The sequence below is a fragment of the Aotus nancymaae genome, unplaced genomic scaffold (assembly GCF_030222135.1).
Source record: "Aotus nancymaae isolate 86718 unplaced genomic scaffold, 86718_ANA_hifiasm-v0.15.2.pri h1tg000064l_1, whole genome shotgun sequence".
Taxonomy (NCBI): domain Eukaryota; kingdom Metazoa; phylum Chordata; class Mammalia; order Primates; family Aotidae; genus Aotus; species Aotus nancymaae.
In genome coordinates this window covers 25,831,240-25,853,690 of record NW_026988479.1, presented here as the reverse complement: position 1 = coordinate 25,853,690, position 22,451 = coordinate 25,831,240, and the positions used below count along the sequence as shown (strand labels likewise).

Here is a 22,451-nt window from a genome sequence, read left to right as displayed (position 1 = left end):
CTCACAAAATAGACTTTAATAGTAACAAAGACTAAAAGAAACAAAGAAGGACATTACATAATGGTAAAAGGATTTTACCAATGCAACAACAGGAGCTAATGATTATAAATATATATGCACCCAATACAGGAGCACCCAGATACGTAAGACAAGTTCTTAATGACTTATAAAGAGACCTGGACTCCCGCACAATAATAGCAGGAGATTTTGACACCACATTGTTAATATTCGATGGATCAATGACATAGAAAATTAATAGGGACATCTATGACTTGAACTTAGACCTGGAATAAGTAAACTTAGTGAATATTTATAGAATTCTCCGCCCCAGGTCCACAGAACATACATTTTTCTCAGTATCATATTACACCTATTTTGAAAGTGACCACATAATTGGAAGTAAATCACTCTTCAGCATTTGCATAGCATTTCACAGACTTACATGTAATACTGGTTGGCTGTTTGTTTGTTATTTTCTTCTCTTATTCCTTCCTGTCTCCATTGGTAAGCACAATTATCGGCATAAAAGAGGTTTTTAATACCTATTTTTAGATTGCATTCCAGCCCAGGCAATAGAGCAAGAATCCTGTTCTCTCTCTCCCTTTTTCGTTCTCTTTTTTTCTTTCTCTCATTAAAAAAAAAAAAAAAAAAAAAAAAGATTTTTGTGAAAAGGCCCATGTCAGAACGGTATGGTGTTAATCAGTACAAACCATATAAACCAATGGATTGCTGTTAGCTCTATTTTTGATTACTCAAACACTTTACTCTGACAAGTATTAAACTATAGGGGATCACCAACTTTAAGATGAAACAATTAGCAGTTTAGATAGCATGAAACTAAAACTGGTTTTAAAATATATTGAAAAAAAATTTTTCAGAAATCACCATTAAATAATTCATCCATGTAACCAAACCACTACCTGTTCCTCAAAAACCTGCTGAAATTTTAAAAGAGAGAGAAAAAAAGTGTTACTTCAGGAGTTACCTGAGAGCGAGGCGGTGTGGGGCGAGGGCCCCGGGAGGAGGATGCCGGCCCCTGCGCGGTCCCATTCAAGGGGATCCACTCCAGCGGATCCACTCCAGCCTCGCGCTCTTCCAGGGCCTGCGGCCAGGGTGCCACGCCCTCAGCACCTTCCACGCCCAGCGTGGGCCCCCACGGGCAGGTGCGCCTCGGCATCCGGAAGAAGGAAACTGGGGCACTGGGTCTGCAGCGCCGCTCAGGGCCGGGGCTGGGACCGAGCGCGCGCCCGGAGCTCCGCGCTCCCGACTGCAGCCGAGCCCGCTGCGTCCCCGACCCCATTTTAAAAACTTAGGTCCGGGCGCCACGTGCTCACTCCCCCACCGCGCCTTAGTTGATTAGGGCTTTCTGACTTTTCCACTCGATTGCCGCCAAGCGGGGTATTACGCCGCTTCGGACCCCACCGTGGAGACGCGGGAGGAGAGCGACCACGCATTCTTCGGAGCTGTCGTCTCCATCACCCGCTAGCCCGCCACCTTTAAAACTAAGAAACAGGCACAACGCGCAAGTGAGAAAGTCCGAGGCTGAGAGCGGCCGAGCACAGGATAGAAAAGTGGAGCCGGCCCAGGAGCACATTCAGCGCCAAGTGTGAGCAGGGGGCGGGGTGCAGGCGGAATGGCCCTGGTGCCCTATGAGGAGACCACGGAATTGGGGTTGCAGAAATTCCACAAGCCTCTTGCAACCTTTTCCTTTGCAAACCACACGATCCAGATCCGGCAGGACTGGAGACCCCTGGGAGTCGCAGCGGTGGTTTGGGATGCGGCCATTGTTCTTTCCACGTATCTGGAGATGGGAGCTGTGGAGCTCAAGGGCCGCTCTGCCATGGAGCTGGGTGCTGGCACGGGGCTGGTGGGCATAGTGGCTGCCCTGCTGGGTGAGTGTCATGCATTGACTCACTCCTTAGTGAGCAGAACTCATTGAGAGGTGCTCATGTGACTATCACAGATCGAAAAGTAGCATTAGAATTTCTTAAATGAAACGTTCAAGCCAACTTACCTCCTCATATCCAATCCAAAACTGTTTTTAAGGAGCTGACTTGGGGACAGAATCTGGGGAGTTTTTCTCCTGGAGAATTTGACCTGATACTTGGAGCTGATATCATATATTTAGAAGAAACATTCACAGATCTTCTTCAAACACTGGAACATCTCTGTAGCAATCACTCCGTGATTCTTTTAGCATGCCGAATTCGCTATGAACGGGATAACAATTTCTTAGCAATGCTGGAGAGGCAATTTACTGTGAGAAAGGTTCATTATGATCCTGAAAAAGATGTACATATTTACGAAGCACAGAAGAGAAACCAGAAGGAGGACTTATAATTGGCTGGAATTTATAAGAATATTGTCATTGAGTGTGTCACTTAAGGTCTTAAACTATGAATCTAACCATATTTAATGAAATGGCTTACTGCACAAAAAGTCTGACCCCAAAGGTTCTCAGGCAACAAAGCACGTGTGCGGTTTTAAAACAAAGCAGTGCCTCCTTCCACTGCGGTGATTTTTAGTCATACTTTACTTACTCTGAAATCCAATTAACATTAAAGGATTAAGTGTGAGATTTTGGTTTATGCTGTTTCTGTATTCCATACTACTCTTAAACAGTTTCCACTGATGATATGAAAGGCTGGTATAAAGATGTCTTTAAATGAGTAAGCTTTCTTTAGTAAGATTAAATCATACAAATTATTTTTAAAACCTTCTGATATATACAATGTTTAGCCGAGTTTTCTAATTTTCTGGATGTAAAATAAAAGGTTTAACATACATTCCTTGAGCTGTTAGTGCTGTTGAAATGTTTTGCCCCGTTTAGGTCCTAAAAACTTTTCAGTTGGTTGAGTAGGATATGAGTTTTTGGGGTCTCATTTCATGCATTTTGCCTTAATTTCAGGTTTTTACATATAAATAAAGGAATTAAGTACAAATAAGATTTCAATTACTTTTTGAAAGCACCTGAAATCTTGGACTCAAATAGGTTGTCTATTTCAAGTCAAAAGCTGTAGTTTTCCTTTTCTGCTTTTCCTTCCTCAAATGTTGTTTCAATGTAATTCTTTCCTGAGCTTTCCCTTCTTAATAATGCATAGGATGTCATTAAAAGTACTTTAAAATCTCAAAAAAAAAAGTGTTACTTCAAAGTGAATTAGTGACTCAAATGAGTACACTGAAGAGTTTCTGCACTTCGCTGTTATGTCCATTAAAAAAAAGAAGCAAAAAAATCATTTGCAAATAGATCAAAAAGTAAAAATGTTATAATCAGAAATGAAAAATTATTTTAGTAAGAAATCAGAATGTGAAAAGTTCAATTTATTTCATATTTTTAAAGAATACTTCAGTGTTCCCCTCTAAGATACACATCTCTTGGAAAACAATAAATGAATGTGCTAAAGGTTATTCATATTATCTGTTACCATTATGAAGCAGTGGAATTACTTGGGAATAAAAGCTGGTGGGGTTACAATACCTTGTTTTAATATCTGTACATGGGATATTTTCACTTTTTTCCTCTTGTAGAATTTTCATTTATGTCTTCAAACTTATAGTCTCCTTTTTATTGATTTGTATCAGAAGTTTCTTATATATCATTACCAAAAAGACAATGAGTTGTACCATCTTCAATTTCAGATCATCTCATTCATAATGGCATCTGTCACTGCAGTGGTTTCCAAGTCAAGCAGTGGGTGAACTTTCCGGCCTTCTCAAAAAATGTCCCAAAGCCTGTTTTAATCCATCTGGAATTAGAGTATGCCAGTGCCATGGAGGAAGAAGTTTTTCTTCTTTCTCTTCTCCTTAAATGTGGTCACTCCCACACCCTCAGGTGAGCTACTTGCCACTCGGCAGGCATCATTCTTTCCTTTGCCATGGCTCATATCGGTATAGCTAAAATACCTACCACAGGAATTCCTAGCCAGGACACTGGAAATGACTTTATCTTCTCCAGAATCTGGGCTGCCTTGGATTGGAATCAATGGCTCACAAAACCATGGATACTCAGAATCACAGGACAATAGAATCTTGGAGCAGAGTGCACAGGGAGTTAAGAGTGTAATTTCTTGAAGTTAAGAAGACCTCCTTTCTGATAATGGAGAATATTTTCCTTCTTATAAACCCTTAGTTTAGAAATATGAAGGGGTGTGTTTTCACATGAGGAATAAGCCTGTTAATATTTGTTGGTTGCTGATATTATATACTCTTGGTGAATTTTCCCTCTTCATTGCTAGTAAGTTTTCCCCAATGAAGTCTATTTTAGCCAGTGGAAGTAGAGCAATAACTGTTGAGAAACATTAAGTTTACCCTGCCCCCGTAGCTCCCTTGTGGAGAATATCTTTTAGTTTGCAATTAGTGGTAGGCGGGTAACAGCTGCCTACGTGGTATATTTTTGAGTTATGAGTAAATACAGAACACCTGTTTATTAATAATAATTACCTGTTAACAGAGAATAAATATGTGGATCAGAATCTGCTTGGGGCCTTCAGCCTGGAAAGCTGTCAGCCCCTGAGGCTCTCAGCTCAGTAGGCTGCTGGCCCCCCCAGATAGATCCACTTTGCTGTTCTGTCTGGGTGTCTGCTTCTCATTGCTTTCAGCGCCACCTGGGTGGGGGTTTTCCAGCTGAGCTGGTACTCAGTAAATAACATCTTTCTTTTGAATAGTGTTTGACTAATTTACATGTATTTTCACCCTTTTTCTTTCAAGATTTTTGTATCCTAATATTTAAAATCTATATCTGCTATAAGCATATAATTTTTTAAAACTCACTCTACTAATGTTTGCCTTTTGCATAATATTTATTCTATTAACATTTAATTAAATTTTGATGTGTTTTAGTTTATATGTAACATCTTCCAATTTATTGTCCATTTCTCCTGCCTGTTTTTGTTCTTCTTCTAATATACTCTTGAATTGGCTGAATATTCTTTAATTCTATTTTATATTCTATTTCTCCTTTTCCTCTCTCTTAGCTTGTGAGTTATGCATTCCTCCACTATCCTTTTGTGCTTACCCTAAACAATAGAACATATAATATGTATGTACTCTGATCTAATATATGTCAATGTTACCAATAATGTCAGAAGTAGATATTTAGAAAAATTTAAATCCATTTATTTCCTTTCTAATTTATGTTCTAATGTTACTCTACATGTGTATGTGGTATATGGTATGCATTGTATATCCTCTTACCAGCAAGGAAAGACAAGAGAGGCAGACAGAGAGAAGGGAGAGACGGGAAATAGTCCGTGAAGTTTTATTTCACATTCTCCTTATAACTCTGGTCTTGGAGTTTTCATGAAGCATCAGGACACTCCCATAGTTAAGAGAAATAATCAGTCATCCAGCTACATTTTTATCTCCCTGACTCTGTTTCCCTGCTCCATGCTCTTTATGGCCATTGCACAGCACTAACCTGCTGCCTCCAACAAACACCCATTGAAATTGCATTTACAATAGCGGCTTACATTCTAGCCAGGACTGGTCAAACCCAATGTACAGGAGTTTGGACAGACTGGGGAAAATCTGTGAGTAGACCCAACCTTTGTGATCAGAGAAAAATAGGCTGGCAGGACATCATGGCTCATTGTCTGCCATTTGCCATTCTGTGAAGCAGAGCCCACAGCCTAGCATCCCAGGGTGTGCTTCAGACGTGATGGTGAAGGAAGAAAGCAGAGGACCTGCAGGTGAGGGGATTGAAGTGTAAAGAAATTTGAAAGGGTTGACTAGTAACGATGAGATACAGAGGTTAGGAAGCAGAGTTGAATGTGGAAGAGAGGAGAATTGTGAAATCCAGGGCTTTGGGAACAAGAGGAACGAACAGCTGCGGAGAAGGAAATCTACAAAGGAGAAAAACTTGGGAAGCAAAGGATTCCTTTTTCTACAATGGGAAAGGTTAATTTTAATAAGGAAATAAATAATGAGAAATATACTAATAGCAAAGTGAATAGTGAAAAAACACATAAACAAAGGTAAAAGATGGAAAGTTCAGGTTTTGGAAGAAGGTCAAGTGTCTGGCTGGCTAGAGCAGAAGGAACTGGTTTGGCAGGGCTAGAGTGATCAACAGCTAGTTCCTCCCATGTAATATTGTGTCCTGTAGCCCTTTTGTTTTCTCAGGGCCCCGGTTAGATTCCAGCTCTGTGCCTGAAACTTATGGCTCCAAGAGGCACTGCATGGTAGTATTCATGTGGGAAGTACAAAAAAACCAGGTCTTGGCTGTTACCTGTGGCTCAAGATAATGGTGAAGTCACAACCTGAGGATTATGAGGTTGTTGAGAGGCTGCTTGGTAAGTGCCTCCAGGTCTCTCCCTCAAATCCTATTTCTCTTAAACAGGAAGACACTTTCAAAACTAGATCCCCAAAGCAGTGTCTGCTTACTAATTACGTATCAAGAACATTTAGAAAATGACAAGAGATTAGGCTAATTGGAAATAGCACTATACTTGATAATCAAATTATTGGTGTAGCCTCTGCAGTTATGAGGTTTCTGAATCTTATTTTTCACTGCAAAATGGGGACCATAACACCAACCCCATATCCTGTTGTGAATATTAAATATGAATTAGAATGTCCTTTGTAAATTCCAAACTGATACATTTATGTATTATGAAGAGTTATAATTGTTCATTTAAAATTCTTAGTTATACAGATGTCAAAAAATTATAACCTCATATATTTACATCTACCAGAAGCCTTGAAATTGGGATTTACTGTCCCTTACATGAGAATGCTTTCTGTTTCTCCTCTTCCAATCACCCTACCCTTGATCCCAACATTAGAATTTCTTCTAGGAAGGCATGGCTGAAGAGATGCAACCTCTTCTTTTTCTGAATTACTCTAAATTTCTTTCCCGTCATAATATAGCCACTCTTTTCACTGAGAATTGTGTCACTGAAATCTTTTTGGACTAGGCACACAATCAAGGATATCTGATGTGATAACATTCTTCTCCTCCAAATATTTTTACCCAAACCAGTATCCTGGGGTAGGTTGGGGAGAAGAGAAAGAACAATGACATGGTGCCCTTTTGAACATGTGGCTCACCTCTTCACAAACTCATCTTCTCTCTCCTTAATGTCCAGCATGTCCCTTGGATGTCCAATTGGTCTGTTTCAGTGTTATGGGCTGAATAGTGTCACCCCAAATTTATATGTTAAAATTCTGACACCAATAGCTCATAATGTGACTGCACTTGGAGATTGGGTGCTTAAAAAGGTAATTAAGGTTGAATGAGGCCATTAAGATGGGCCCTAATCAAACATGCCCTGTATTCTTATACGAAGAGGAGATGAGGACAAATGTGCTCAGAAGAAAAACCATGTAAAGACATAGAAGATGACCATCTACCAGCCAAGGAGAGAGGTGCAAGAAAAAAATTGACCTTGCTGGTAACTTGATCTTGGATATCTATCCTCTAGAACCGTGTTTAAGCTACTGAGTCTGTGGTACTTTGTTAAGGAAGCCCTAGAAAACTAACACATCCAGTGTGTCTGGGCAGCCCATTGCCCTTGCTTCTGATGATATGGGCTCTTGACTAGGATGTTAATTACTGGATGTTGTTGCCTACATTTCCAGGCCCCCTCCATTCTTAGCCCTATGGGACTCCTATTTGCAGCAGTCTATTAAAGTCCTATGATCTCAGACATTGAGTATAGACCCTTCAAGGAACCAAAACTTATCATTTGCAGAGAAACATTGGCTTTCCTTCCTTCATATCTCTGATTTGGAACCAATTCTGATCCAGTCTCCTGGAACACAACACTGTGTTCTCTTTTATGATATAACTCTCTGCAGCCAGTCTCTCATCCCCTTATTTCAATTTTCTTCCTTTTCTAGGATGTGACCACTCGTTTTTGTTTTCTCCTTCCTGTCAGTATCTCCTGTCTATTGCAATAGCTTAGTCAAGCTGGTCTTTCCCACGGATGACTTCATTTATTCCTACATCTGTGACTATTTCACCTGACTCATAACATCAGTGTTCTGTACCCTGGGGACTGTAGAAATGGAAGAAGTGAGGCTATTACTTTTTGTCTTGGTTTTAGTCTACTCATAAGTTTATTGCGTTCATTGTTAAGAAAGTTTTACTAATAGATGTTCATTGTGTATTGAGTTTATAGGACTGGTTTTCCTTTCTCTTTATACTTATTTGTGTATTAATTTTAAAACCTAAGAATACTTAAAGAAGAAATCAACAGAAACATCAAACTCACCTAAGAGGAGAAGAAATAATCAAGACCACCATTTCCCAAGGAAATAGTCTTGAAACATTAGTCACCTCTATTTCCTTGTCTCCACTTTCCATCTGATTGCCAAATCAAATCATATTCCTCTTCTCAATATGCTTGCAATGCCTTATTTCAGTCATTTATTACATCATACGAACTTATTGCAAAACTCTTTCCCTGGATTAGTCTTTCTTTCTGTCATCTGACCTCTATCCAGTCAAATTTATGCATGTTGTCAGAAAGATCCTTCAAACTCAGAGATCTGGTGATTTTACAACCCAATTAAAAAACCTCATTGCCTTCCAATTAACTTCTTAGCCAAGTCCATAGTTCCTGTCTTATATTCAGTCTTATCCGTAATCTCCATCCAACCTTTTAACCACCTGATATTTCATTCCTTTCTTTCAAAGGACTCACCCTATCCCTACCAAATAATCTGCAGCCTCTCTCCTCTATTTTTATCTCATATTTTCTTAATATCTTTCAGACATATCCACCTGATAAATATTATGCATTCTTTCGTACCACCTCAAACACCCCCTACTTCATGATGCCTTCTCCCATCTTGGCAATTAGATATGATCTGACTTTCTATGTCCCAGCAGTTCTTTATTTGAAATCCACTTATAATATGCTATTTTGGATTATACTTATTCCTTATCTGATCTCTCTCTTTTCCCCAATCCCAATAAATAAAACAGCATTGGAAGGCAGGATCATTTCACAATATCGATGTATTCTGTAAAGCACTCATTATAATGTTTTGCATTTTGCAAGTGTTTGTGTGATATTGAGTCCAGGTGACAGTTTAGTATGGTGTATAGCAACTGAAGTTTTTCTCTAGTAACTCCATAGAAGAAAAACTTATTCAGTGTCTCCTATATGCCAAACATACGAGTGTAGGGGAAGAGGATACACATTAGAGATTCAAGAAATGTTTGTCTAATTAATGAGCCATGTAAATAAAGTACTATAATAGGTCTTTGTTGGGTTAAGGATAATAATTCACAAGTGAACTAGACTTAATTCCTGGCTCAAGGTACATAAACCATGGTGGGGAGACAGGTGTGTGCACATACCAAATGGGAGGGAAGAGAGGAGATGATGGAGATGAAAAATTGTGATTAAATGTTCATATCTTAGGGATGGTATAATGTGCCATCAAGATTCCCAGGTCAGTCTCTGTCATCCAAGTCTGAGGGAGCCCCTCTGAAGAACAGACTTCCTGAGGATTGAAGTATATGTAATAAATATTTATAAGATAATAATTAGGTGCTTTAAAATATTTATCAACAAAAAAGTATACATTATAACAGTTACGATATGTTAATTACATATCATGAGTGAGTCAGTCAGTTGTGACACCACTACATTGTCTATTACATTTTGATCTACAGAAGTTAGTACCTTGCTGATTGTGTTTCTGGGATATCACTGACTTCTCCTTCACTCCACAGATGATCACAGCATTAACATGTGTGGCCCACTATCACAATCCAGTCCTCAAAAATCACAACATCATAGTTTTACAGAGGATAATCATCCAAGAATCCATCTAGAATGTATCTACTGTCAGCATGCTAACAAGGGTTAGCTGCCAGAAGAACAGTCTCCTGCTGTTGGAGATAAAGAGATTCAGATTAGGAGAGAGATCCAGGATGGCTGATCACTAGCAGCTCAGGCTCGTAGCTCCCGGTGAAAGCACAGAGAACGAGAGGACGCCACACTTTCAGACGAATTTTTGTTGCTCACGGATCGGGAGATTCCTAGCGGAGGAGCCCCACGGGTCACCAGGGCGACTCTTGTGGCCAGCATGGCGGTTTTGCTGGCGCCTCAGCACAGCGGTTCTTGGTGCAGAGTCCGGAGATTACTGGGGAGAAAAGCACCATCAATCTTGACACCGCTGTTTTGGCTGGCGCAGTGGATTGCTCAGATTTCGGCCCTGGGAATCAACAAGTTGGACATCCGCTCAGAGACCTAGTTAGAAAGTCAGTAATTACAAAGATGACAGAGGGATAAATATATAATGAAGGGAAGAAACCAGCCTAAAAAGGCAGAGAATACTCAAAATCAGAATGCCTCTCCCTCTACAAGTGATCACAGTTCCTCATCAGCAACGGAACAAGGCTTAATGGAGAACAAGTGTGTTCCATTATCAGAAGCAGGTTTCAAAAGGTGGGTGATAAGAAACTTCTGTGAATTAAAAGAACTTGTTCTAACCCAATGCAAAGAAACTAAGAACCTTGAAAAAAGGTTTGACGAAATGCTAACGAGAATGGACAATTTAGAGAGGAATATAAGTGAATTGATGGAGCTGAAAAACACAATACGAGAACTTCGCGAAGTATGCACAAGTTTAAACAGTCGAATTGATCAAGCAGAAGAAAGGATATCAGATGTTGAGGACGAGCTTAGTGAAATGAAATGAGAAGACAAGATTGGAGAAAAAAGGATAAAAAGGAATGAGCAAAGTATCCAGGAAATATGAGACTATGTGAAAAGAGCTAATTTACGTTTGATAGGTGTACCTGAATGTGATGAAGAGAATGAATCCAAGTTGGAAAATACTCTTCAGGATACCATTCAGGAAAACTTTCCCAACCTAGCAAGGCAGGGTAATATTCAACTCCAGGTAATACAGAGAACACCACAAAGATATTCTTCAAGAAGACCAACCCCAAGGCACATAATCGCCAGATTTATTAGAGTTGAAATGAAAGAGAAAATACTAAGGGCAGTCAGAGAGAAAGGTCAGGTTACCCATAAAGGGAAACCTATCAGACTTACAGTAGATCTCTCAGCAGAAACCCTACAAGCCAGAAAAGAGTGGGGACCAATATTTAACATCCTTAAAGAAAAGAACTTTCAACCCAGAATTTCATATCCAGCCAAACTAAGCTTTATGAGCGAAGGAAAAATTAAATCTTTTGCGAACAAACAAGTACTTAGAGACTTCACCACCACCAGGCCTGCTTTACAAGAGCTTCTGAAAGAAGCACTATACATATAAAGGAACAACCAATATCAGCCTTTCCAAAAATATATCAAAAAGCAAAGAGCATCAACACAATGAAAAATTTACACCAACTAATGGGCAAAACAGCCAGCTAGCATCAAATAGCAGTATTAAACTCATATATATTCAAATTGGATAAAAAGCCAAAACCCATTGGTATGCTGCATCCAGACCCATCTCACATGCAACAATACACAAAGACTTAAAGAGAAGGAGGAAGATTTACCAACCAACCAGAGAGTAAAAATAAACAAATAAATAAAAAGTAGGAGATGCAATTCTCGCCTCTGATAAAATAGACTTTAAAGCAACAAAGATCAAAAGAGGCAAAGAAGGACATTACATAATGGCAAAAGGATCAATGTAACAAGAAGAGCTAACGATCCTATAGATCATCAAGACAGAAAATTAACAAGGACATCCAGGACTTGAACTCAGACCCGGAACAAGTAAACTTAATAAACATCTATAGAACTCTCCACTTCAAATACACAAAACATACATTACCACCTCATACCTATTCCAAAAGTGATTACATAATTGGAAGTAAATCACTCCTCAGTAATCGCATAGCATTTCATAGGTTTAAATGAAATATTGGTTAGCTGCTTGTTTGTTATTTTCTTCCCTTATTCCTTCCTGTCTACATCATTAAGTATAATTATTGGTATAAAAGAGGTTTTCAATACCCATTTCTAAACTGCATTTTAGCCTGGGCAAGAAAGCAATACTCCCATTCTCTCTCTCTCTTTCTCTTCCTTTTTCTTTCTCTTCTTCATTATTTTTTTCTTTCTTTGTTCCTTTTTTTTTTTTTTTTTTTTTTTTAAAAAGGATTCAGATTAAATCTCACCAGGACCAAAAGGAACTGAGGTTTTGACCACCCTACAATTACACCCTAGGACTGAACATTGCAGAGAAAGGAAAACAATGCTTCACTAAGACTCAACTTGGAACAGAGAAGCCAAAAGAAACCCATACATTTAAGCTTGGGTTGATACCTTGGATTTCTGCCAGATTTAGGGCAGAAACTCTGATACTGGAAAACATTAACTTCTTACTTGTCCTTAAACCTACACACCATTTCTTGTGGCTTACCCTGAAAATGGACACTGGTATTGTGCCTCTCTTCCTTGTACCATAAAGAAAAGGAGAAAAGATCGATCAGCTGAACAATGGTCAGATCCTGGTGGAGATCCCAGATCCTCAGCCAGGCGGCCGAAGCCGGCGCTGCCCGGCTCGGGCCGGCAGCCAGCTGACTCCTCTCGCCACCCTCGTGTCCCACGCGGCGCGCTTTCGCCAGCGCCCGGGCGCGCCAGCCAGTTCTCCCGGGCCGTGGCAGCTGCTCCCGAGCCAGGGCGCTCTGGGCCAGCTCTGGCGCCGGGGGCTCGTGATTGGCGGCCCCCAGCCCCAGCCCGGCGCGCCCTCCCACCCGGGGCGAAGTCCAGTCCCCGCCCGCTGCCTGGGCTCTGCCCCCTCCTCTCCGCCCAGCCAGTGCGCGGGGCCCGGATCCGGCCGAGCACTTCCCGCAGGCGCCGCAGAGCAGCGGGGTGCAGGCGGCCGTGGTTGGCGCGGTCCTCGCCCGGCCGGGCCATGAAGGTCGAGTTTGCGCCGCTCAACATCCCGCGGACGCGGCGGCTGCAGACGGCAGCGGTGCTGCAATGGGTCCTGTCCTTCCTGCTGCTGGTTCCTGAAAACGGGTTTGTTGCCAGAATGTGCTCTCTTTGTAGGCACATGAATAATGCCTGCTCAGTCAAGCGCAGGTGTTCATTGGAATCATTCTGATGTTAATCATCCACAACTATTGGTTCCTTTACATCCCTTATTTGACGTGGCTTTACTTTGACTGGCGTACCCCAGAGCAAGGAGGCAGGAGATCCAACTGGGTCAGAAACTGGACTGTTTGGAAATACTTTAAGGACTATTTTCCAATCCATCTCATTAAAACTCAAGATTTGGATCCAAATCACAACTATATATTTGGGTTTCACCCCCATGGAGTCCTCGTGGCTGGAGTCTTTGGAAACTTTTGTACAAATTATTCCGACTTCAAGGAGCTGTTTCCTGGCTTTACTGCTATCTTCATGTGCTGCCATTTTGGTTCCGGTGTCCTCTCTTCCGAGAATATCTGATGAGCAGTGTTCATTTTCACGCTGCTGATACCCAAGGCATGCCCAAGACTGGGAAGAAAAAGAGGTTTGATGAACTTATAGTTCCACATGGCTAGGGAGGCCTCATAATCATGGTGGAAAGCAAGGAGGAGCAAGTCACGTCTTACATGGATGGCGGCAGGCAAAGAGAGAGAGGTTGTGGAAGAGAATTCCTGTTTATAAAACCATCAGCTCTCACAAGACTTATTCACTATCATGAGAACGGCATGAGAAAGACCAGCTCCCATGATTCAGTTACCTCCAACTTGGTCCCTTCCACGACACGAAGGAATTGTGGGAGTTACAACTCAAGATGAGATTTAGGTGGGGACACAGCCAAACGATACCACATTTATGTTAGAAATCCAGGTTTGGAAAATAATTACCCATATAGAATATCTGAAAACAGGTCGTCGTATATTCAGAAAATCCACTGCAGACTCTTGGAGAATATACCTTTTGATTCTGTGTAAAAATTCACCAGGAGCCAGTTTCAGTTTCCAAGAAAAGTGTGTCCTATGTGCTAAGCAAGGATGGAGGTGGAAACATCTCTGTCATTGTCCTTGGGGGTGCAGAAGAATCACTGGATGCCCACCCTGGAAAATTCACTCTGTTCACCCGCCAGCGAAAAGGATTTGTTAAAATTGCTTTGACCCAAGGCGCCTATCTTGTCTCAGTGTTTTCTTTTGGTGAAAATGAACTGTTTAAACAAATTAGCAACCCTGAATGCTCATGGCTTAGAACTGTTCAAGAGAAACTACAGAAGATCATGGGGTTCGCTTTGCCCCTGTTTCACACCAGGGGAGTTTTTCAGTACAATTCTGGTCTAATGCCATATAGGAAAGCCATCCACACTGTTGGTATGTACATAAAATGACTACCATTATTAACTTATTTTAAGCAATGTTTCTTGTTATTAACTGAGGTGCTAATGCAAGAAAAGTGACTTTGAGTAAGAACTTTCTAAAATAATAACCCTGTAGATGTTATCTGAGTTTCGTTTCTGAATATTCCTTTTATTTATGAAATGACTACATTTTCCACTAGAATAGGAATTGATTGTTTTCAAGAATACTTCTATTGGGCCAGGTGCAGTGGCTCACGCCTGTAATCCGAGCACTTTGGGAGGCCGAGGTGGGTGGATCATCTGGGTCGGGAGTTCAAGACCAGCCTGACCAACATAGAGAAACCCCATCTCTATTAAAAATACAAAATTAGCCAGGCGCGGTGGCGCATGCCTGTAATCCCAGCTACTCAAGAGGCTGAGGCAGGAGACTCACTTGAACCCAGGAAGCAGATGTTTCAGTGAGCTGAGATTGAGCCATTGCACTCCAGCCTGGGCAGCAAGAGCGAAACTCTGTCTCAGAAAAACAAACAAAAAAAAAAAAGAAAAAGAAAACACGGATACTGCTGTTAAACTACAATAAAATAAAACCCAATTTTTGAAATAAAGTTTCTAATACTCTAAAAAAAAAAAAAAAAGGAGAAAAAGGTCTGCGTTCTCCTCTCTTCCATCAGTTACTTCCAGGATAGACATCTTCCAGGCTCATGAAAAAACTCTTCCTGCACCAGCTCAGGCAACCTAGCTCTATATCTTAGGTTTCACTTTGTCAGCCATCTACCAACCTTACAGTAGTGTCATCACATTATTGGGCAAGTTTATCAACTGGCCCAGTAGGCGCAACATCACTGAAGGAAAACCAAATGCCAATGCTGGAAAGAAGGATGGTTTGGCACTTAAAGGCTTAGCTGTTGAGTCAGACAGATCTTCAAATCTGGTTGCTCTAATTTCTATCTTCATGATTTTGGGTAAATTATGCCATGTGTCTGAATCTCTATTTCTTCATTCGTAAAATGGGATATTTATTCTATGAACACTGAGAAGCCAAAATTAAATAATTAAATAATGAATGTTAATCTCTTTCTACAGTACCTGACAGCAGTGTCAGCACTCAATATATGTTAGATATTATTAATGCTACGAGCATGACTAATATCAATGCTAAAAGCTTTTCTGAAACCGTATCATTCTTCTCAATATCAATGATCTTTGTCTCAACTCACCTTCAGCAGCCCACTCTCAGGCCTGCCCTTAGGTATTATTTCTTCCTCTACCGCAGATGGCCTAATTTTTCTTCATGAAGCAAATGTAAATGTCCAGGCATGAAATTCATCAACTTCTTTACTTCTAACATACAAAATTATCTGTGTGCAAATCTCATCATTTTATTTTGCTCTCCAGTCCCCAAATTATCCAAAGGTAATCATTATATTTTATCCCATATGGTTATGGACCTTATTTTATTTACAAATCTATTTTTTCTCCTACATCATCAGCCTTGAATAGAACATTTCTATTGAACTTGCAAAAACGTCAACACTGTTATTTGTTAAAATGAGCACCTTCTTGAGCTCCCTTCTTTTAGAAACTTTCTTTTTACTATTCTTCAGAAGCAAGCTTGTTTAAACAGTGGTCTAAAACTTATTTCTGCAGCTTTACTTCATATTCACTAGTCATCTCGTTGTATTATATTCCCATGTTCTGTTCTGTGCCAATTTCGCAGATGTCTCTCTTCGTAAAGCACATATGAAATTCTGTAGACACATAGAAATTTGATAGACACAAACCCTAACTTAGTGCAACCATAAGAAGAATCTGTCAGTGTGGCCACTTCGTCATTTCATTATCATTCTATTCCATGTCTCTACTGTTTTCTTTTCCTGCTATTTCTTCTCAACTCCCCCACAAATTCTTCTTTATTTTTTCATCTGCCCCTGAAAGGTTAGCATTTTCTAAGATCTTATTTTTAACCTTTTTTTCCTCCCTGTGAATGGGCAGCAGTAGTGCCAGATGGCAAGTGAGGCTGGTATGTTCATTCCTTGCATCCCTCTTTGCAAGATGTAATTTCCTATGTCCCTCCTGGTCTAGGGCTGTAGTTGCTCTCCAATGTTGCTAAACCCAGGATGCTTCTGGTATCTCTTGGTTTATCAGGGCCAGTCAACTTTAGATAAATTATACTGCAGTTAAAAGCCTTCCTCTAATCTCAGTGATAGTCAATAGACTTAATTTCTTACCTCGTTTACATATCTAGAGTAGGTCAGCTCAAAAATTCAGGCTAACGAATATCTAAGAAATTTCTTGGAAAGAGAATAAAGGAGAAGGTGGCAGATCAGATGGCAATTCTTAAATCTCCATGAAAGCAGTACATATCACTTCCACCACAATCCATTGGCTGAAATCAGTCATATGGTCAGGTCGGAAATGTACAGTGCAAAAAGTCTAATTGTCCCTCAATGAGGAGCCTGGTGTGGCAGACTCTAACATAGTTCCCAACTGTTCCTCCTTGATATTCACCCCTTGTACAATCTCCTTGAATGTGGACAGGAACTGTGGTCTGCTTCTAACCAACAAACTATGGCAAAGGTGATGGGGTGTCACTCTGTGACTACATTACATAAGATTATATCCTGTGTCTTACTAGGACTTCCTCTTCCTTGCTAATTTTGATGACATATTCTGTTATGCTGAGAGCTACACTATGAAAAATAAGTGCCACATGGGAAGGAACTGAGGATGGCTCCAACTCACATCAACAAGGAAAAAACTCTTGAAAAAATGAATTCTGCCAATAACATGAGTGGGTTTGGAAACAGATCCTTTTCCACTTGAACATTCAGATGAGACCACATCCCTGGCTGGCAACCTCATCACAGCCCATGAGACATTGAATCAAAAGACTCAGCTCAATTGTACCTGGGCTTCTCATCCACAAAATCTGTAAGATAGTAAATGTGTATTTTATTAAGTCTAGTTTGTGGTAGTTTTTATGCAACAATAGTTAATAACTCTTATTTCAGGGTTCTGGTAGGAAAAAAGATTAAAATTTTAAAAATAATTCAAACTGCACAGTCTACTTTCTGGATATTTACAAATATTCATGGCTTTCCTTTAGCATGCAAAACATCCTCACCTCCTCTTTAAGGAATGCATTCAAAATTTTCATTATCTTGGCCTAAGACTCAAAGTCCAGAATGTCATCATTATTTGTACGTAAGTTTCAGATGGACCATTATCTGCCTCCACACCCAACATTCAATGAACAGAGACAGGATAACCAGAACAAACATGCCTATTTGGAAAGAGACAAAACTGAGAGCTGGTGGTACTCTCTCACGTTGATGACACTGATGCACAACTCCTCTGGCATTCCCCTCATTTAGTTCCCTCCTCTTGAATCTGACCCTGCCCTATGACTTGTTTGAATGTAGAATGCTGTAGAAATAATTTTGTGCTACTTCCTGTCCTAAGCCTTAAAAAGACCTGATAGCTTCTAATTTTGCACTCCTAGTATCCAACTCCCAAAGAAGAGGTGTGATTGTCCTGAAACTATGATACTTTGAAGGAACTCTGAAAGAGCCACTTGGAGAAGCTACATGAGGGAGAACCAAAGTGCTCTAAATGACAGCCCCACGTAAAATTCCAGCCTACAGCAAGGGCCAGCTCCCACCATCGTAGACATTCCAAAACACTTGAATCTCCAATGAGCCATCTTGGACATTTCAAACCAGTTGAGCCTTCAGGTGACTGCAGTCATAGCTCCCACCACATAGAGAACTACCTAGGTGAGTAAATCACAGACTCATGAGCAGGAATAAACCCTTGTTTCCGATTGAAAAAAATATACATACACCTACTGTATGTATAGGTAGGAGGAAGAGGGATTAGAAACTGCAGCAGGCCCGACGCAGTGGCTCACACCTTTAACCCTAGCACTTCGGGAGGCCGAGGCAGGTGGATTGCTTGGACCCAGGAGTTCGAGACCAGCTTGGGAAACATAGCAAGCCCTTGTCTCTGAAAAAAAAAAAAAATCAAAACACTGCAGCAGCATTTTAAAGATTGATGCATGGAAGTCATGGAAGAAACACTACCCCAATTGTTAGATGTTGAACAAAAATATTACCAACATCACAGTTAACAAAGAGAATAAACAAATACACAGAATTTTTAAAAATCATCCTTAGGCCGGGCACAGTGGCTCACGCCTGTAATCCCAGCACTTTGGGAGGCCGAGGTGGGTCAAGAGATCGAGACCATCCTGGTCAACATGGTGAAACCCCATCTCTACTAAAAAATACAAAAAATTAGCTGGGTATGGTGGCGCGTGCCTATAATCCCAGCTACTCAAGAGGCTGAGGGAGGAGAATTGCCTGAACCCAGGAGGCAGAGGTTGCAGTGAGCCAAGATTGCGCCATTGCACTCCAGCCTGGGTAACAAGAGCGAAACTGTGTCTAAAAAAAAAAAAAAAAAAAAAAAAAAAAAATCCTCAGAGAGAATAGAACTTTGATATGTTTTGTTTTTGAAATCACAGGTTTAACTTATAAAATTTGGTCATATATATACTTTTAAAATATTATTTCCTGAAATATTCCCCCATGATAATCAATGCTCTTAGAAATTTATAATTTATGTTATAACTTTAAAATCTCTTGAGATTTTACATTTTTGAAGTTAAAAAATGTTTTAACTTTTAAAAATCAAGTATCTCCTAATTAACATCTGGGGAAACTGTTCTTTAAGAGGAAGAGGGATTAAGAAACTGCAGCAGGCCGAATGCAGTGGCTCACACCTTTAATCCTAGCACTTTGGGAGGCACAATACTAGGATTACTGGCACTGTGGTAACCAGGTTACTCAAGTCAATAAACCTGAAGAAAGAACCCCTATGTCATTCCTAACTGAACTCAAACTAAAGGTGGCGAAAAGATGAAGGTGCTTTAATGGGTCTACCATCTTGGAAAATCAGACCTAATACGCTGACCTTAAGGCTACCTTACCATTCCTCCTTGTCACTTTTTTGGTAAGTTTACCTTTTTCCTAATCTGATAACTTCCCATGTGCCTACTAAATTTCTAAGTCATAGAGAAACCATTTCAGTCACTTCTCTGGTGGCCAACAGAAAAAATTAATCATCTCAATGATTTTAATATAATTCAACTCCTTACTAGGTCACCACATAATTATTATGAATAAAACAAATTCTTCCTTAGTATAAAGGAAAAAATGAGACCATTTCACTGTGCTTCTATTCATCTTTAAGCTGCCAAATTATTTATTTTTAATTAGAAAATAAATCTAAGTTTGAGAAAAATTACTGTGCATGTTGAATTTCGTTTACCTCATTAGCAAAGATACACTAGGAACTCTATGCCAAGTAGAAGAATTTTGTAAAGTATAACTTAAAGCAACGCTGGCTAGGAGCCAGGCCATAGGTCTTGGTCCTACCTGTGTTCATAGCACATATCAGCAGAATGGTAAACTAAGAACCTCCAAATCTTTGTTTATTCATAGAAAAAATACTATGGATGGTTTAAATAACTTTATAGAAACTCTGAAAAACAGGAAAAAAAGCAACCAAGTAAATTCCCATCAAGAAGAGGTCATATTCAAAATTATTGTGTTTTTACTAGTTTAAAACATTATGGGACTCCCAGAAATAGAAGAAAGGGGCGGATAGTTTATTTGAAAAAATAATAGTCAAAAGCGTCACAAATTTGAGGAAAGGCATACAAAGAAGCTCTATGAACCACAAGATAAAGCCAAAAAGACCTATACTGAGACAAATTGTAATCAAACTGTTAAAAGACAAATAGAATCTTAAAAGCTGCAAGAGAAAAGAGACTTGTCATATACAAACAATCCTGAATAAGATTATCAGTGAGTTTCTCAGCAGAAAGGTTGCAGGCCAGAAGGCACAGAGATGATATACTTAAGGTGCTAAAAGAAAAAGGAAAATACTTGTCAACTGAGAACTCTGTATTTGGCAAAACTGTCCTAGATAAAATTAGGCAAGACCCAATGCACCCCCAGGTAAACAAGCTAAGGGACTACATTACTAGTAGACCTGCACTACACAATCAGTGTTAAGTTCAAAGTTGAAATAAAATGACAGTAGACAGTAACTTGAATGCATAGGAAGACATAAAGATCTCTGGTAAAGGCAAATACATGGACATTATAAACACTGATATTTTTATATAATTTGGGCTTGTAACTACACTTTATTTTTTACAGAATTTAAAAGGCAAATTCATAAAAATAATTATAAATCCATGTTAATAGGTACACAACATATATAAAGATTGATTCTTGACATGAATAGCGTAGCAAAGGGGGAAGGGAAAGTTGTAAAAAAGTAGTGTTGTATGCAATTGAAGTTAAGTTGGTATTAATTCAAAATAGATTGTTATGACTTTGTGCTGTTGTATGTAATCCCCATGGTAACGACAAAGAAAATATCTACAAATGTACACAAAAGAAAATGAAAAGGAAGTCAAAATGTGTCACTATAAAAAATGAACTAAAAACAAAGGAAAGTAGTAATGAGGAAATGAGAGACAAAAAAGCTCTAAGACAAAGAGAAAACATCAGAGTGACAGAAATTCCACTTCCTCAGCAACTGCTTTAAATGTAAATGGATGATTCTCTCCAATCCAAAAGCAGATATTGGTAGAATGGGGTTGGGGAGATGTGATACAATTACATGCTGGCTTTATAGTTACTTTACAGATTCACTATAGATCTCAGGATACCACAGTTTGAAAGTGAAAGTGAAAGGGTAGAAAGAGATATTCCACACAAATACTAACTGAAAGAGAGAGCAGGAGTGGTTATACTAGTGTCAGACAAAATAGATTCGAGGTTAAATTTAAATTAAAAAACTGTTACAAGAGACAAAGCAGGACAGTACATGTAAATAAAAGGATCGGTCCTACTAAAATATAATAATCATAAACATACGTACCAAATATCATATCTCCAAAATATGTTAAGCAAGAATTGATAAAATTGGAGTGAACAAATAGTTCTACAGTAGAACTATTGTAGAACTTGCTTAATATATTTAATATATATTGGTATCTCCTACAGTTCAAATAGTAGGAGTTACCAATACCCCTCTCTCAATACTGGATAGAATCACCAGTCTTGAACAATACTACAGACCAATTGGACCTGGCAGACACATATAGAACACTTCACCCAGCAACATTCCATTAGAATATATGGTTTTTTCTTAAGTGAATATGAAACATTCTTCAACAGAGATCCTACATTAGGCCACAAAATAAGTGTTAATAAATTTTAAAAGATTGAAATTTTGCAGGATCTTTTCCAATTACTGTGGAATAAAACTAAAACTATCAGAAGAAAAACTGGAAAATTCACAAATATGGGGACATTAAACAACACACTTTTAAACTACCAACGGGTTAAATAAGAAAAATTAGAAAATATCTTAGGACAAACGAAAACACAATACGCAAAAACTAATAGGATGCTGTAAAAGCAGTACTAAGAGGGAAATTTATAGCTTTAAATACTTGCATTTTAAAAGGATAAAAGATTTCAGTTCAACAATAAACTTTGTGTTTTAAGGAACTAAAAGAAGAATAATGATCTAAACCCAAAGCAGCAGAAAAAATAAAATAAGAAAAGATGTGAATAAAGGTGACTATGATTTATTTGAGAATGTTTCATAAAAATACAATAAAGAAACTCAGTATCATTTTATGTTCTATTAGAAATTCAACAACATACACTCTTAAAGCACTTCTCCAGGAAATGAGATATAGATAAACTAACCTGAAATAGAAATAGTAGTTTGATTCTTCTGCTTGTGCCTAGAGTTGAAAATGAAAAAGGGTACATTCTTGTTGAGAGTGGTTTCCAGAACTGAAGACTCAGTGGAGACTTGGCCTTTTCCATTCTCTGCAGAATATGGCTTTAAATTATGTTCTTAGGGCTCTCTCTAGCTTATCCCATGCTCTGGGTACCAGCCTTCAGCCTTATATCAGACTGCATCACTGGCATCACTGCTCTTAAAGAGAATGTGTGAACAACTTCCTAATTTCATGAAATAAGAAATGGACAAACAGCTCAAATAAGAAATCAGTATCTAGAATGGGTTTTGATTATAGTTTTAGTATTTTGAATAAGGTGAGCCAGATGAAAAGAATGTCCATCCCCTGTGCAACTTAGGTAGAAAAAATAATTGTTAATAATTTA

The 22,451-nt window shown here is 39.3% G+C and overlaps 1 protein-coding gene across 1 annotated transcript; it reads left to right on the top strand.

The window, feature by feature from the left end:
- Positions 1–1,604: 1,604 nt before the first annotated feature.
- On the top strand, positions 1,605–2,642 carry LOC105715966 (protein N-lysine methyltransferase METTL21A). Its single transcript, XM_012450509.3, has 2 exons — positions 1,605–1,892; positions 1,943–2,642. Exons 1-2 carry the CDS (start codon positions 1,634–1,636, stop codon positions 1,993–1,995), a joined length of 312 nt encoding a protein of 103 aa, XP_012305932.2. The 5' UTR covers positions 1,605–1,633; the 3' UTR covers positions 1,996–2,642.
- The last annotated feature ends 19,809 nt before the right edge of the window (positions 2,643–22,451 follow it).